The sequence below is a fragment of the Populus nigra genome, chromosome 11 (assembly GCF_951802175.1).
Source record: "Populus nigra chromosome 11, ddPopNigr1.1, whole genome shotgun sequence".
NCBI lineage: Eukaryota > Viridiplantae > Streptophyta > Magnoliopsida > Malpighiales > Salicaceae > Populus > Populus nigra.
The window spans coordinates 14,991,128-15,006,599 of record NC_084862.1 but is presented as its reverse complement, the minus strand read 5'-3'; the positions used below and the strand labels follow the sequence as shown (position 1 = coordinate 15,006,599).

General features: G+C 32.6%; 2 protein-coding genes and 1 long non-coding RNA gene across 4 annotated transcripts; 2 read left to right on the top strand and 1 right to left on the bottom strand.

Moving 5' to 3' along the window:
* The first annotated feature begins 1,290 nt into the window (after window positions 1-1,290).
* LOC133706320 (protein PSK SIMULATOR 1-like) lies at window positions 1,291-7,781 on the top strand. Of its 2 annotated transcripts, none has more exons than XM_062131824.1 (13): window positions 1,291-1,348; window positions 1,461-1,777; window positions 2,457-2,779; window positions 2,887-2,979; window positions 3,076-3,166; window positions 3,634-3,718; window positions 4,511-4,608; window positions 4,776-4,845; window positions 5,774-5,877; window positions 6,272-6,388; window positions 6,491-6,567; window positions 6,693-6,737; window positions 6,856-7,781. In XM_062131824.1, the coding sequence occupies exons 2-13, from the start codon at window positions 1,487-1,489 to the stop codon at window positions 7,442-7,444; spliced, it is 1,983 nt and encodes a 660-aa protein (XP_061987808.1). In that variant the 5' UTR covers window positions 1,291-1,348; window positions 1,461-1,486; the 3' UTR covers window positions 7,445-7,781. The 2 variants fall into 2 exon arrangements, with proteins under 2 accessions (XP_061987808.1, XP_061987809.1); XM_062131825.1 differs by having other exon boundaries at window positions 1,327-1,359.
* On the bottom strand, window positions 7,564-8,760 carry LOC133706321 (uncharacterized). Its single transcript, XR_009844492.1, has 2 exons — window positions 8,561-8,760; window positions 7,564-7,935 (listed from the first exon to the last, which is right to left on the bottom strand). It is a non-coding gene; the product is annotated as an uncharacterized LOC133706321 (long non-coding RNA).
* A 3,720-nt stretch (window positions 8,761-12,480) lies between these two features.
* Window positions 12,481-15,472, top strand: LOC133667988 (disease resistance protein RUN1-like). The gene is made up of 4 exons (XM_062087714.1): window positions 12,481-13,043; window positions 13,267-14,368; window positions 14,453-14,725; window positions 14,822-15,472. The coding sequence occupies exons 1-4, from the start codon at window positions 12,481-12,483 to the stop codon at window positions 15,455-15,457; spliced, it is 2,574 nt and encodes an 857-aa protein (XP_061943698.1). The 3' UTR covers window positions 15,458-15,472.

The window sequence follows — 15,472 nt, the reverse complement described above, 5'->3', positions numbered from 1 at the left end:
CGACGAATCAGATCTAGAACAATGCTTCCAGCCACTGCCAAGAAACGGCATCAGCATTTGAAGTTTGAAAAATTGACCAGGTCATATAGTCAAAGTCCATGGTTTGACTATATTAAAATAATAACCAGCGGCTGCTGCTTTGTACAATTCTTTTTCTTTGATTTATCTGTCGTATTGCTGGAAACCAATCAAAAAACAGCACAAATAATAAGCAATCATAAATTTCTTTGGTATGTCTAAAATCACTATGGTCCCTCTAATTTTAACATTTAATCAAAACAACCACTATATTTTGTATCTAGTCAAATCAACTCTTCTAATTTCAATGAAGTGCAATTTTAGACGCTCCATTGATTATTGCATGATATGTGTCGTTTATTTTTATTGGGCTAAACTATTGATAAAAATTTTGACTATTTTGTTTAAACACAATCTTGGTCAAAATTCTAAAAATGTTCAAATGAAATGAAAATGTCTTGTCTCATATTATTATTTAAGTTAATAAATAAAAAACTAGTTTCTTTTATCTACTATCACACAAACTTTAAGTAGAATATAAGAAGTTAAATTTTCATGAATGTTTAAGCGTGTTTGAAAGTGTGGTTATGGTTACTTTTCAAAGTGTTTTTTATTCGGAAATATATTAAAATAATGTTTTTTTAAAAAAATTATTTTTGACATCAGTGCATCAAAATAATCAAAAAACACTATGAAAATATTAATTTGAAGCAAATAAAAAAAATAAAAAAATTTTAAATTTTTTCAAAAACATTGTTGGTCATAAGTAATCTTTTAATAACTGTTTTGGTAACTAGTAAATGATATATTTATCTATAAAACTAGTAAATGCAAAAAAAACCAAAGTTAGATGGTTTAATGGCAAACTTTTCCCATGAATTATTAAAATTATGGTAGATTGATACTTGTATTATCAATTTAGTCAATTTTATCGTTAAATTAATATATTTTATACAAATAATTTTTCTAAGTTAATTGATCAACTTTGAATTTTTATTCTTAAAATTCAGCCCTTTATTTTATTGGACTATTAGTATTTTCAACCAAATTTTTTTATAGGTACACAAAATAGTTCAATCCACTTTTTAAAAATATTCAATTTTTTATTTATGAAACTGTTGGTACATATATTTTTTATTTTCTAAACATTAAGATAAAAGGACCAAATTGATTTAATCAAAAGTATAGAATATGATTTGGTAAAGTTCAAAGTATGAGGACTACATGAAATATATCTCATTATTTTTTTAGGCGGGATGTCTATCTGGGTGGGACTTTAACACCCTCCTTTCTCTCTCTCTACCTGGAAACTTCACTTCTTATTCTTCTGGTAGATTACCTGTAAAGTTTCAATCTTTGATTTTTTTTTCTTTCTTCTCTAGCTTCATTTGTTGTGTTCTAAATTGGGTTTTTGTTGTTTTTGGATTCCCTGCTTGTGTCAGTGTTAATTGATCACTAGACAGTGATCATGGGAGGGATTTGTTCAAAGAAATCCAATGGTAACAACAAGAAAGCCAATCCATATGGAAAGACTAATGGGAATGGTGTTGTTTCTTATGAAAACAAGCAACATATTTCAAGTACTCAACAAGTGAAGGAAAGTAAAGAGAAGAAGGAATTGCAAGCGGCAAATTTAAAGCAGGAATCATTTTTGAATTCTAAAAATGATATTGGGGATGAGTTTTATGATGGGATTCCTAGATATCCATCATCATCAATCAAATCAAGATCAATTCGCAGACAAGCAGCTGTTGCCAAGGTGAAGTTTTCAAAGTTTTTTTTTCCTGTTTGGTCAACTGAATTTGAATTTCTTTTTCTTGCAATAGTACTTTAAGTTTGGCTTTTTTAAATACACGTTCTTTTATGTTTTGTTTGTAATTAAGAAAGTTTTTGGTTAATTTTTGGATTGACCCAGAAAAGAAATTACTTCAGATGGGAAACTTTACTTGGATTGCCGTGAAACATAGATAAGAGTAGTTTAAATTGAAGTTAATTGAGTAAAAAATTAGCATTAGCCCTTAATCCCAGTTATTGATTTCTTATTCGCTAAACTAGTTAATCCTTGAATCAAGTCATTTACATGTAATTGTGAGAATTTTAATGAGGTGAAAGGATACATGATAGATGGCTAGTTAGACTAAATATTAACAGTTATAATATGTTGAGAAAGGAATAATGATGATGGAATGTTATTTCAATCTCATTCCATGGTGTTATGATTGAAAGTTCTTGTGTAATAAACCAGCTCCATAAGCATGATCACATTGCATTGGTAATCCAATCGGAGCTTTTACAAAAGCTTATTAATGTAATAATCGGTGATGTTAGCCGGTTGAAGTCACTGCTGAACGTGTAAGAATAATCTACTAAAATTCTATGGTGTTATAGCAATTTGATTATATTATTGAAAACATTTAACAAAGTGCAATAATCTGCAGGTTTCGGAGGTTAGTTCACGTTTAAGTAGAGTTGGCAGTGTTGGACTGGGGAAAGCAGTGGAGGTCCTGGACACGCTAGGGAGTAGCATGACAAATTTAAACCCCCAGACTTTCACCTCTAGTGTAGCGACCAAGGGCAATGAACTTGGAATTCTAGCTTTTGAGGTAGCTAACACGGTTGTCAAGGGTTCCAACCTTATGCAATCTCTTTCTGTACGAAGTGTAAGACATTTGAAGGAAGAGGTGCTTCCTTCAGAAGGTGTGCAAAATCTGATATCAAAAGATATGGACGAGCTTTTGAGGATTGTTGCAGCTGACAAGAGGTGAATACCTGATGAATTAGCATCATAATGTATCTATTGGCAGGCCTCTTCCAACTCATTCTTTTTCTATAATAATATCTTGAAGTTTTCATTTGCTTATTTTGCAGAGAAGAGCTGAAAATATTTTCAGGAGAAGTGGTTCGTTTCGGAAATCGATGTAAAGATCCTCAATGGCACAACTTGGACCGTTATTTTGAGAAGTAATACATATAACACGGTACCTTGTTTGGCCATTGTATTTACAATATACTTATATAGTATTGAATACTGATTTAAATTGCTTGTTTGATTTCCAGAATTAGCCGAGATCGTAATCCTCGTAAGCAATTGCAGGAGGAGGCAGAATCCATAATGGAACTTTTAATGATTCTGGTTCAGTTTACAGCTGTGAGTACAATATTATTTTTTACTATAATTCGGTGAATTTAATTGGTGGATGGATTGCCTAATTAGTACTTTAATATGGTTGTGTCTGGGGAAAAAAAGAAGAAAGATTAATGAAGGAACTTTAGGCTGATATTTCTTTTACATTTCTAAAACAAGGTCAATACCCTTGCATAAACAAAGGGTTCATAGTAAGGTCATATCAGTAACACAATTCTTGCATTTCCTGATGCCAATGACTGTATGCTTGCGTTTTCTTATGTTTGCAAATACAGTAATATTCTTGACATTTATGATAAACATACATGTAGTCTATGGCTTTGCATTATTTTTTTTATTTTTACCTTCCTGATGCGTTGATTTATGCTTCGCATAGCTGGAGCACTGTGATGTATTATGTAAACCTTTTCTGTTGCGTCATCGTGTGCTTTATTTTGACCATACAAAAACGCACCATCTTGGGTTTGCAGGAGCTATACCATGAATTGCAAATTTTGGACAGAATGGAACATGAATGTCAACGTAGGGAGGGTAGTGCAGCAGCTAATCAGAGAGGTTATTTCTCCATTCTCTTCTCTGTGATTTCCTATGTAGTTAACTAAGTGCTGCTCTTGATTAATAAATGCAGCTAGTCATGCTTCATAAAAGAGTGTTGTGTGACTGAGGATTAGACTGTAGTGCTGAACCTATGTAACTGTGATATATGGCATCCTTTTTAGTTACTAACCAGTATGCCACTGTTTTTTTCATAAAGGAAATTTCTTTTTGAATTAAAGATTTGTAGACCAGGTCAAATGATGTTATTGATTGAATATATCGCCTTTGTTACCGAAGCTGGCTGAAACAAACTAAAAGACATCAATGTAAATACATCTTGATGAGATGAAGAAAGCTAATTCTTTGGATAGCTTTTGATAAATGATTGGATATGGTGCTTTCACAATGTTTTTGTCATCATATTATTATCAAAGAAATAAAAAAAAGCTACCGCCTTTCTTTATTTGTTAATTTGGGTATTAATTTTGGTATTATTGGAAAATTCAGCTCCTGTAGTGTGTTGTGCTTTTATCATTGTATTATTTTAATTGTTTTGTTATAATTTACATGTGACCTATTCTAATCATTCCCCTGAGGGAATTTGTGGTGTTGCATTAACTAGAAATTGAAAATATTTGTGTTAAACACTTTTAGAATTTTGAAAGTTGAGGTGTGGTGGACTGACATGATTTAAGTTGAGAATTCCAATAATGTATCAATGTCTAACTAATGCAGGAACTACCCCAAACCAGTGCCCTGGGGAACTTAGTGAGGTACTAATTTAAGTTTGTATCTTTCTCTGAAATCCAGGAGAAAGCCTTGCGATGTTAAAGGCAGAAATAAAAAGCCAAAAAAAGCGAATACGAAATGTAAAGAAGAAATCACTTTGGTCTAGAAGTTTGGAAGAGGTAGCAATACTGATGTTTTTGTTCATTTTTGCAACTGCAAGTTATTGAGATTGTGATTTTTTTTATTTAGCACAAACAGTATCGATTATCTATCAAGTTTGTTAATTGAGTAAATATAATCTCAATCACTAGAATATTTCTTGTAGTGACCAAATTATCTTATACAGGTGATGGAGAAGCTTGTAGATATCATCCATTTCTTAATCCTCGAGATCGGCAATGCCTTTGGTAGTGGTGGTATGTGTTTGATCAAGGCCTTTACCACATTGTAATTATGCTCCCCAAGTGCATGTTTTCCTTCCATCTTCAAAGCATGCAAGCTTGATGTGTGAAAATCGCTCCTTCTAGTGTTGTCCCTTTTTAGTCTTAGTTTTAACTTTCAATTGCAGGGAAAATTATCTAACCTAAAACCTTAACTCGGAAGAATTTTTTTTGAAAGTCTAAATACTTATCTCAAAAATTGTTTCTTTAGTCTGAAATTTTGTCACCAGCTTCTCTGTTATAACTCTCATGTTTAGTTCCATGAACATGTAAGTGGAATTTTCCAAATTTCCATGGCATGAAAATTGGGACACATTCTACTGAGAACGGGAAGGGGAAAAGAAGGACGGTAATCCTTGTCATTATCAACTTTCACTGTATTTTTTGAGAAAATATACTTTTCCCCTGTGTTTTCTGTTTTAAATCCAAATGATCTACTTATAATGCTTTTCAATTAATAAAATTAACCTTTATGATTTGAAATATTTTTTATGGTTGCACTTACTTACACATTCACAGTGGGGAATAGGTTGCCACTCTTAACCACTGAACACATACAGTCATTTGGTATAGTTTACTGTAATCATTTTTTTTTTGTTCAATATTTTAAAAACAGAAGTAGAAACTTGTTAGTTTTTTTTCTTTTTTCGAAACAAGTAAAACCAATAACCACAATCAGAACCTTTGAAACCACCTTGAATAAGGAAAAAGAGCATCATACATGGAGTTAAAAAAATCTTATAGAATAGAAAAGTTTTTCTTCCAACTAAACTGGCCCCCGGATTTTCCTCCTGGATTCATGCTTCTGCATATTTAACTTTCCATCTTTTGCTCGAAGGAGCTCTTGTCTAACTTGATTTCATGTATTAAAATAGTTCTGATGGCATTCAGATGTATACTGCAGATGATTCCGTACAAGATGAAGAATCTGTTAGCAATAATCCAAGATTGGGACCTGCCGGTCTTTCTTTACATTATGCAAATGTAGTTATGCAAATTGATAATCTTGTAAGTGCCATCTACTTCCATCGTGTTTGTCTTACAATCATCTTCAAAGTTTGTAATTATTAGTTTTACAATCCGTCATCAAGATTGGTTGCTATGTGACATTAACTGTTTGGGATGCACAACCTACTGTTTCGCTCTGACACAGACTGAGTTGAGGACTTTCAATGCCCCTGCCAAACTGAATGACTTGAACTTGACTTCAATTTTGTTGGATTACCATACTTTTTTTTAGCTGCTTCTCAGTTTCCTTGCCTGAACCTCACTTGATTTCACTGTTTAAGCTCGCATGCATTAAAAAATCGAGTTCTCTGCTTCATTACACTCTTCTCAATCTTGTATGCAATCATATTCTTATAATACTGGTTCAAGGCCTTCTAATAATAGATGCTCTCAGGTGGCACGATCGGGCTCCATGCCTCCAAATGGTAAGGATACATTGTACCAGAGCTTGCCACCTGGTGTAAAATCAGCTCTACGTCCCAAACTGCAATCATTTAATGTCAAAGATGAGGTACGACTTTTTCACCTCAAAGAAGAGAGGGTAGAAAGTCTTTTATTTTCTCATCCATGCGGATGCTCTAGTTGTTTACTTCATTGTGATTTGTATGTCCAGCTTACCATCACAGAAATTAAAGATACGATGGAGAAGACACTGCACTGGCTGGTTCCAATGTCCACTAACACAGCCAAGTATGTAATGCCATTATTTTCCCTCCCCAAAAACAGAAACTTTTCCTGCTTTAAATCCTTAATTTTCAATGTCTCATTGCCTAATTGTTAACATTTTTCTATGAATTTTAATTGATTCGGAACAGAGTGCATCACGGTTTTGGTTGGGTTGGAGAGTGGGCAAGTTCCGGGTGGGTCCATTGCTTTCTTCCAATTGTTTTTACGAATTTCATTTTTGCAATTTATTTTGTTAACTAGAAGTAAGCTGAATGGCCCGAGTATAAGAAGATTTGGTCGTGGTGTGTACAGGTCTGAGGCCAACAGAAAACCTGCTGCTGGAGCAGCTGATATAATCCAGATTGAAACACTCCACCATGCGGACAAGGAGAAAACAGAAGCCTATATTCTTGAACAACTATTATGGCTTCACCATCTTGTCAGCAAAACCAAGAGTGTTTCTAGTGGTGTTAGCATAAAATCTCATGCCAAGTCTGCAATTGGCACACAGGGTCAGAAGTCGAATCAGAAACAAGAGCAAGAGTCACCCAATGCAGCTGACTTGCCTGACGCTGTAACGTCCAATGCACCACCACCAACAACGACCGAAGACCACAAAATATTGCAGGATGCAAGTGAGGAAAACCAGATAGAAGAAAATAGTAAGAGCCAGGACATCAACTCAGTGGATACCAAGTTGAGAGAAGATGGTGGGCTGAGTACGACTAACAACAATTCCCCTAGAAGGAAAAGCGAGGACTCAGCTACTGTCAAAAGTGTTCCTTCTGTGCTTCCCATCAGTGATATTGGTATTGACAAGGAGGAAGAATTGGATAAGATTGACAGAGTTGATGTGCTCAGATACAAGGGAAAGCCTGGACTTGTTACTGTCAAAACTTAAAAAGCATTCTTTCTTTGGTTCCACCATTGGCTTATGGGATGACAAGGAGAAACGATCGGATGTTAATAGTAAAGTTGACGTGCTCAGATAACTTATTGAATGATATACATGAAATTGAGTGACAAGAAAATTCTAGTAATTTATAGACTGGGAAAGCCATGTAGTCCGTCCTTGTGCATTTGGGCTAAACCTGGCTGCATATACAGGCATTACAGCTTCTGTAATGATGGACAGAATCACAGTTTATACACTACTAAATATACTGAAAGCATGCTGTACTTGGACCACAGGTCCTGTGGAACTGAAATTTAAAAAGTTTGCCTTGGATTCTGGTGTATAGAGTGCTGTATCATTCTTTTTCTCACCTGGCAGTTTCAATCTTGAGCATTGTTCACTTCTTTTTGGCATAATTACTGGTGATCCGCTGACTCCAGTCTGGCTCAAGAGTTAATCTGATTAACAGCATGCAAAGCCACCAACCGATGCACAATCTATCAAAATAAGCGTAACTTTTAATCCAACTTTATACCTATTATCTATTTTCGGTTTTTTAGCTCCAAACTAGGCAAGAAAGCTACTGCTTTGATTTTTTTTCTTTATTTTTTTTCTTGTTTTTTTTTTATTCTTATTCCTAGTTAAATTATGACTTTCAATTTAGTTTGAATTTTACTAATTAAAACGTTTCAACCTTATAGGCTATTTTTCGAAAGAAAATTAATGTAATGAAGACTATTAAGAATAAATAAGAGGTTTATCTACAATTCTCTATACTTAAAGGCTCTAATACTAGGACTTGAAAACCCTCCTTTTCTTCCCTGTAGTTTAGGGCTGTAAAACTTTAAAAATTGAGGAACCTTATCCATGCTTTACAAGATCTATCATGCAGAGAATGCATACTAATGAAGACATATAAAAGAAAAAAAAAAATGCCCACTAAATTAACAAAAAAAAGTTAGATATATAACTTGTATAAAAAATTCAGAATATTGGGTTTGTGTGTGAGCCAAGAACTAAGTTTTAGCCATTGAAGAGGGCGAGTGAATTTTTCAATATAATCACAGGGAAGTTAACACAGAGGTTCAAAAAAGGAGATCTGAAGACGATGGAGTATGTTACCAGAGCTGACGCGAATACACCATGAAATGTTATTCTCCTCTCCATCCCTTCTCACTCGTTAAATCAATGCGTTTTTGTAATCTGACCAACTCTTTCTCCATCATCCACTGAAGCAAATGTTTCTAAATAATAACTAACAAAAAGGAAAATTTGTAAAACAAGTAATAGGGCAGTAAATGGCTACTGTTTTGGAACATAAAAGATACAGATTGTAGGGATGGAATGGACATCTTCGTCTCTTTTCTATTTTAAATCTCGTTTTTAAAAAATTTAATTTTTTTTGGTTAAAATTTAATATATTTTATATATTTTAAATTATTTTAATGTGCTGATATAAAAATAATTTTTTAAAAATAAAAAAATATTATTAACATGCATTTCAGCATGAAAAATTATTTGAAAAGCAACCGCAACCATACTACTAAATATTCTTTTAATGGTAGATAAAATTCATTTCAAAATTATCATATAAATTTATTTTATATCTATTTTTCTTCAAATCAATTATGTTTCTATGTGTTCTTCTTTAATGATACGATACTAATCTAATTAAAAAAAAACTTAAAAGAGCTTGGTGCTTCATTTTGGATGCACACACAAAAAATTATGGATTAAACGTTGTATATTACCATTTTTTTTAAAAGAAATCAATAACTAACTATTTTAGGGTAATTTGATCTTTTTATAAGGTTCATTGATTATTACCATATTGATTAGAAAGAACTTGATCTTTTAATATTTTTAAAGTACAATAAAATAATTAAATTACCCTTTAAAACAAATTTTATTTAACTAACAACTAGGAGATTTTTCAAATTTTCACTTTTCACAATACAATAAAATGATCAAATTACTTTTAAAAGCAAAAACTCTTGAATTGGTGTCCAAGAGGGTTTTTTTTTGTATTTTTATCATGGTCCTTTTAGTTATAAAAAATTTGATTGAGGTGCAATTTGATATTTTAATATATATAAAATATTAATTAAAAACCAAAAGTGGTTGCATGTGCCACCAAGTGTGAGATGCCAACACTCTTCAAGCGACGCGTAAGGCATCTCTAGGCAGCCAAACACCCCTTTTTGCGACAACATTGGAAGAGTCTTGATATACTCTTTCCTATGGTCAGGTGCATATACACAACGACAAAGCTGTTGAGTTTTGATGAAATGTTTTTCTTGTCTTCTATATTTTCTGTCTCACCACCTCACATTCTGCTCATTCTCTCGACATTTAAAGGATTGAGAATTTTGCTTCATGATTTTTTTATATTTGTCTTTTGCGAGGTAATCTTGCTCTCAAAACTTGGATTATGAATTTCAAAATATATTTAAGGTCTTTTTTTAATTTTATTTTTTTTTCAATTTCATCCTTCAACATTAAGTTATTGGACTTTAAACTTAGTGATTTTTTTTTCTTTTCACTGGAGTTATCCAAATCTCATATCCTGAGTCACGGGTTAATCGAGTTAACCTGGGTTGACTCAAGTTTTTTTTTGTTTTTTTAATTGATTTTTTAAAATTTTTTATCTTTCATCATTTAGTTTGCTTGAGAGTTGACCTCCATTTTTTTATTTAATTTCTTTTGTTGGGCCATGAATTTAGCATGGAAAATTGAGTCAGATTTATTTTCTTCTTGTTTTTAAATTTGATTTTTTTTAGCTTATCCTTTAATGTTTGATTTACTAGTAATTGAGCTTTAGATTTTTTTATTTTCCTTTATATAAAGTTATCCAATATTATTCCATTCTTATTTAATTTTTATTTTATTATTAAATAATATCAATAAAATATTTTAAAAATATTTAGAGGGCATCTTATCATAATATTCATAAGTGTTTATTTTCTTTCATTAGTCATTGTTTTTTTTTTAATTGGTGTTGGCTTCTTCACTCATATTAAACTTATTAAACAAATTCGTATCACTGATTTAAGTCCTATATTTTTCTTGCTCCTTTAAAAATCAATCATTAATTGGGCATTTTTTTTAAGTTAGAAAAAAATTTAACCTAACTTATGGCGTGGCGCCGGCCACCTATGTAATGCTAAGGGAGATAATTTGATATGAACTAGATGGATACCAACCCATCTTGGCCTGAGTGGATAATTATTTTTTAGATAATTACTTTATTTTGATTAATAATAATTAAGTAGGGTATCAATATTATCAAACCCGACTCGAAACTCACTTAAACCTAACTCGAAATATATATTTATATTATATAATGATATTTATATTATATCATCTAGATTTTTTTTATATAATTTGATATATAGATATTTTAATATTAACATAAAGCACGAGCACATGCACCTACACAAATATATATAAACTATTTTTTTATTAAATACTAAACAATAGGCAAATAATAAATACTTAAAATCTGATAGATAATTTATAAATATTTAAATTTCTTAGTCAATATGTAATAGATAAATTTTTTTTAATTGAAATCTAATATATCAATTGTAATATATATAAAAGAGTTGACAAACTCTCTTGGATTGCACTACAATGGGTATTCTAGGATTAAATATTTATAAAATAGTTATTATTTTCCTATTATTTATTATTTTAAAAAATAAAATAGTTAATAGTTAATATATATATATATATATATATATATATATTCATGTGAGTTGAAAAATATAAATATTAAAATTTTAATAAAAAATACAACTTATGAACTACAAGACAAATTGCATAGAGTTTGTCAATGACGGCAAACGCGTTGAAAGCCACCAGTAGAACACGCTTCGCAACTAATGAAATTAATGAAGTATGACGTGTGTCACTATTTGATTCCTCAATTTCATAGGCAAATCAAAACAGCACAAAACTTAACGCGACCTAAACAAAGTTTATGGAAAAATTATTTTTTTATTTTTTTATATTTTTTAAATGCTGATATTAAATTTTTTTAAAAATTAATTAAAATATTATTTTAATATATTAAAAAAAACTTAAAAAATAACTATCACTACCATACTAAACACTATCTTAATATCCAACATTCATCGTGTAACAGCTCGGCCCAATATGTATATTGTCTGTTTTGGGCTTTACCATCCTAACAGTTTTGTTTCTGGTGACGCGAGCTCACTTCTAAACCTGATGCCCCAAAACATGTATAATATGTTAGCAACCAGCACTACTAATAAAACTAGCTATTAAACACTCACGCTGATGTGGGATATTGCAATCCATCTCCTTTAAGGAGTCCGATGACCTTGTCGGCATAATTGGACAGCTAGTGAGGTCGACTCTGATACCAAATGTAACAGCTCAACCCAATATGCTGTATGTTGTCCACTTTGGGCCTTACCGCCATCACGGTTTTGTTCCTGGTGACGCGAGTCCTCTTCTGAGCCTAACGCCTCAAAACACGTACAATATGTTGGCAACTAAAACTACTAATAAGATCAGTTACCAAATCCTCATCCGCCTATAAGATATTACACATCGTATCATTAATATTTATTAATATTATTAAATTTAGCTTTACAATAACTCTATTCAAAACTCTAATTGACATAGATTGGTTTAATTAAATCAAAATAATATCATAAAAATAGAAATAGATTGAAAGTAAGTCAAAGTTAACTTCAGGTTAATTCTTTTTTAAATTTGATCTTGTCTAGTAGACAAATTGATTGACTTTTAAATTAAATAAAATATAATGATAATTTCATAAATAATTTTTTTTTATTAAACTCAGAGTGATGATATAAAATGATATAAATGTTATAAATCTATGAACGTTAAGGAATAGAGGGAAATTAAAAAAAACAACCTAAATTATAGGAATGTCTGGTTGATTTTTTATTTTTTTAATAAATCTATCAGAGTACGAAAAAGATATTACTCCAATTGCGATAACTCAAGCCTCTCTCACTGTATAAGTGTCCTTCACATAAACTTTTATGGTCATTAATTTTGTACTTTGTACCATATATCTTTCTTTCACTCAACCCCATAGCTTTCATGTTACAATGACATCATCATTTTCATCTGGGTCTTCGTCTTCGTCTTCATCTTCAAAACCATGGATTTATGATGTATTTTTGAGTTTTAGAGGCGAAGACACAAGCAAAAATTTCACCGATCATCTCTACTTTGCTTTAAAAGATGCTGGAATCAACACATTTAGAGACGACAATGAGCTTCGAAGTGGTGAAGCGATCCAAAAGTCTAGAATTTCAGTCATTCTTTTCTCAAGAAATTATGCAAATTCTAGATGGTGTCTTGAGGGATTAGTGAAGATCATGGAGTGTTGGAGAAGTTGTAGGCAACTTGTTTTTCCTATATTCTATGATGTTGATCCATCTGATGTAAGGAAACAAACTGGAAGTTTTGCAGAGGCCTTTGCTGGACATGAAGAAAGGTTTGTGCTCCAGACAGACAAGGGCAAGGTGGCGACATGGAGGATGGCTTTGACTGAAGCTGCAAATTTGTCTGGATGGGATTTGAGGAATGTTGCGGATGGGTAAGCACTTGACTTAATTATTTAAATTTATAGTAATTTTTGTTTTTTTTTCAATGATATGATGTAAGTGATAAAATTCTCAAATTCAAACCTTTTCTTTATAATAATAATAATAATAATAAGTTTTGAACCATTTAAATTATTGAAATTACTGAAATTTTCACTATTTTGTTTGTATAATTATGCTTGACTTATTCACAATTTTGTTGACAATTATTTGCAGGCATGAAGCAAAATTTATAAAGAAAATTGTTGGGGAGATTTCCAGGGAACTGAGCAGCACATACTTGTTCATAGCCTTCTATCCAGTCGGGATAAACTCTCGTGTGCAACAATTGAACTTTTTATTAAATGCTGGATCAAACGAGGTCTGCATTGTAGGAATATGTGGAATGGGAGGCATAGGGAAAACAACCATTGCCAAGGCCATGTATTATGAGTTGTTTCATAGTTTTGATGGGAAATGTTTTCTTGCCAATGTTCGAGAAATTTCACAGCAGCAAAATGGTCATGTCAAACTGCAAGAACAACTTCTTTTTGATATCCTGAAGACAGACAAGATTAAGATTGGCAATGTTGACAGAGGAATGAATATGATAAAGGAAAGACTTCACAGTAGAAAAGTCCTTCTCATACTGGATGATGTAGATAAATTAGATCAGTTACAAGCGATAGCGGGGAGTCGAGATTGGTTTGGTTCAGGAAGCAAAATCATTGTAACAACAAGAGATAAGCATGTTCTAACAGTTCTTGGAGCTGATCGAGTATACATGGCTAGAGAAATGAATGACATCGAAGCTTTGGAGCTCTTTAGTTGGCATGCCTTCCGAACAAGCCATCCCGTCGAAGATTATAAGGTGTTGTCAGAACAAATTGTTGACTACTGTGGAAGATTGCCACTAGCACTTGAAGTAATAGGCTCTTTTCTATTTGGTAGAAGTATAGTTGAATGGAAAAGTGCATTGGAAAAACTGAGAAGAATTCCTGATGATCAAATTCAGAAAAAGCTCCAAATAAGTTTTGATGGCCTGAATGATGACACACAGAAAGATTTATTCCTCGATATATCATGTTTCTTTGTTGGGATGGACAAGGAATATGTGTTACCAATATTAAATGGTTGTGATTTTTTTGCAGACATCGGACTTGGTGTCCTCACTCAGAGGTGCCTTGTATCTGTTAATGAAAAGAACAAGCTAATAATGCATGATTTGCTTCGAGATATGGGGAGAGAAATTGTTCGTGCGCAATCACCGAACAATCCGGGAAGGCGGAGTAGATTATGGATTCGTGAAGAAGTTGCTGACGTTTTGAGAAGAAACATGGTGAGTGATTCCAACTTATCATCATATAAATTCATGTTTTGAAAAAATATCTGATCCTTTCCTCTTGACGTGGTTTATTGACAGGGAACTGAAGCAACCCAAGGGATGGCCATAAACTTGCTGAAAGGGAATGACATGAAAGTGGATTTAAATGTGTTTTGCAATCTGCAAAACCTAAGGCTGCTCCAGCTCAATCATGTAAAGCTTGCTGGAGGCTGTGAATATCTTTTGAGAAAATTAACCTGGCTCTGCTGGCATGGATTTCCACTCTCGTTCATACCTGATGGCCTCTATGGGGAAAACCTTGTTGCTATAGATATGCGACACAGCAACCTAAGACAGGTTAAGAATTCTAAGGTATGCTAAAACTATCAAATATTTATCTAAACTTTAGTATGCTATCAAACAATAACAATTTCTTTCTAACTCCTGAATCTTGCTTCTTTTCCTCAGTTCCTTTTGAAGTTGAAGTTTCTTAATCTCAGTCATTCTCATTACCTATCTCGGACTCCCGACTTTTCCAGACTTCCACATCTGGAGAGGTTAAAACTCAAAGACTGCAGAAGTTTGGTTGAAGTTCATCATTCTATTGGATACCTTGATAGACTTGTTTTGGTAAATTTAAAAGATTGCAAGCAACTTAGGAGGCTCCCGAGTAGCTTCTGGAAGTCGAAGTCTATCGAGATTCTTTACCTCTCAGGCTGCTCAAAATTTGATGAATTGCCCGAGGACTTGGGAGATTTGGAATCCTTGACAATTCTCAATGCAGAAGACACTGCCATAAGACAAGTACCAAGTACCATAGTCAGATTGAAGAACCTCAAAGATTTATCACTTTGTGGCTGTAAAGGTTCAACTTCTGCAACATTTCCTTCACGTTTGAGGTCATGGTTTCTTCCAAGAAAAATTCTCAATCCAACCAACCTGTTGCCACCCTTTCATGTCACATCATTGTCGCTCAGGGATTGCAATTTATCTGATGATGCGCTTCCTAGAGATCTTGGGAGCTTACCCACACTAACCAATCTGGAATTGGACCGTAACAGTTTTCAAAGTCTACAAAGATCTTTAATTTTAATTTATCTTTAAAATTAACACGTCCTG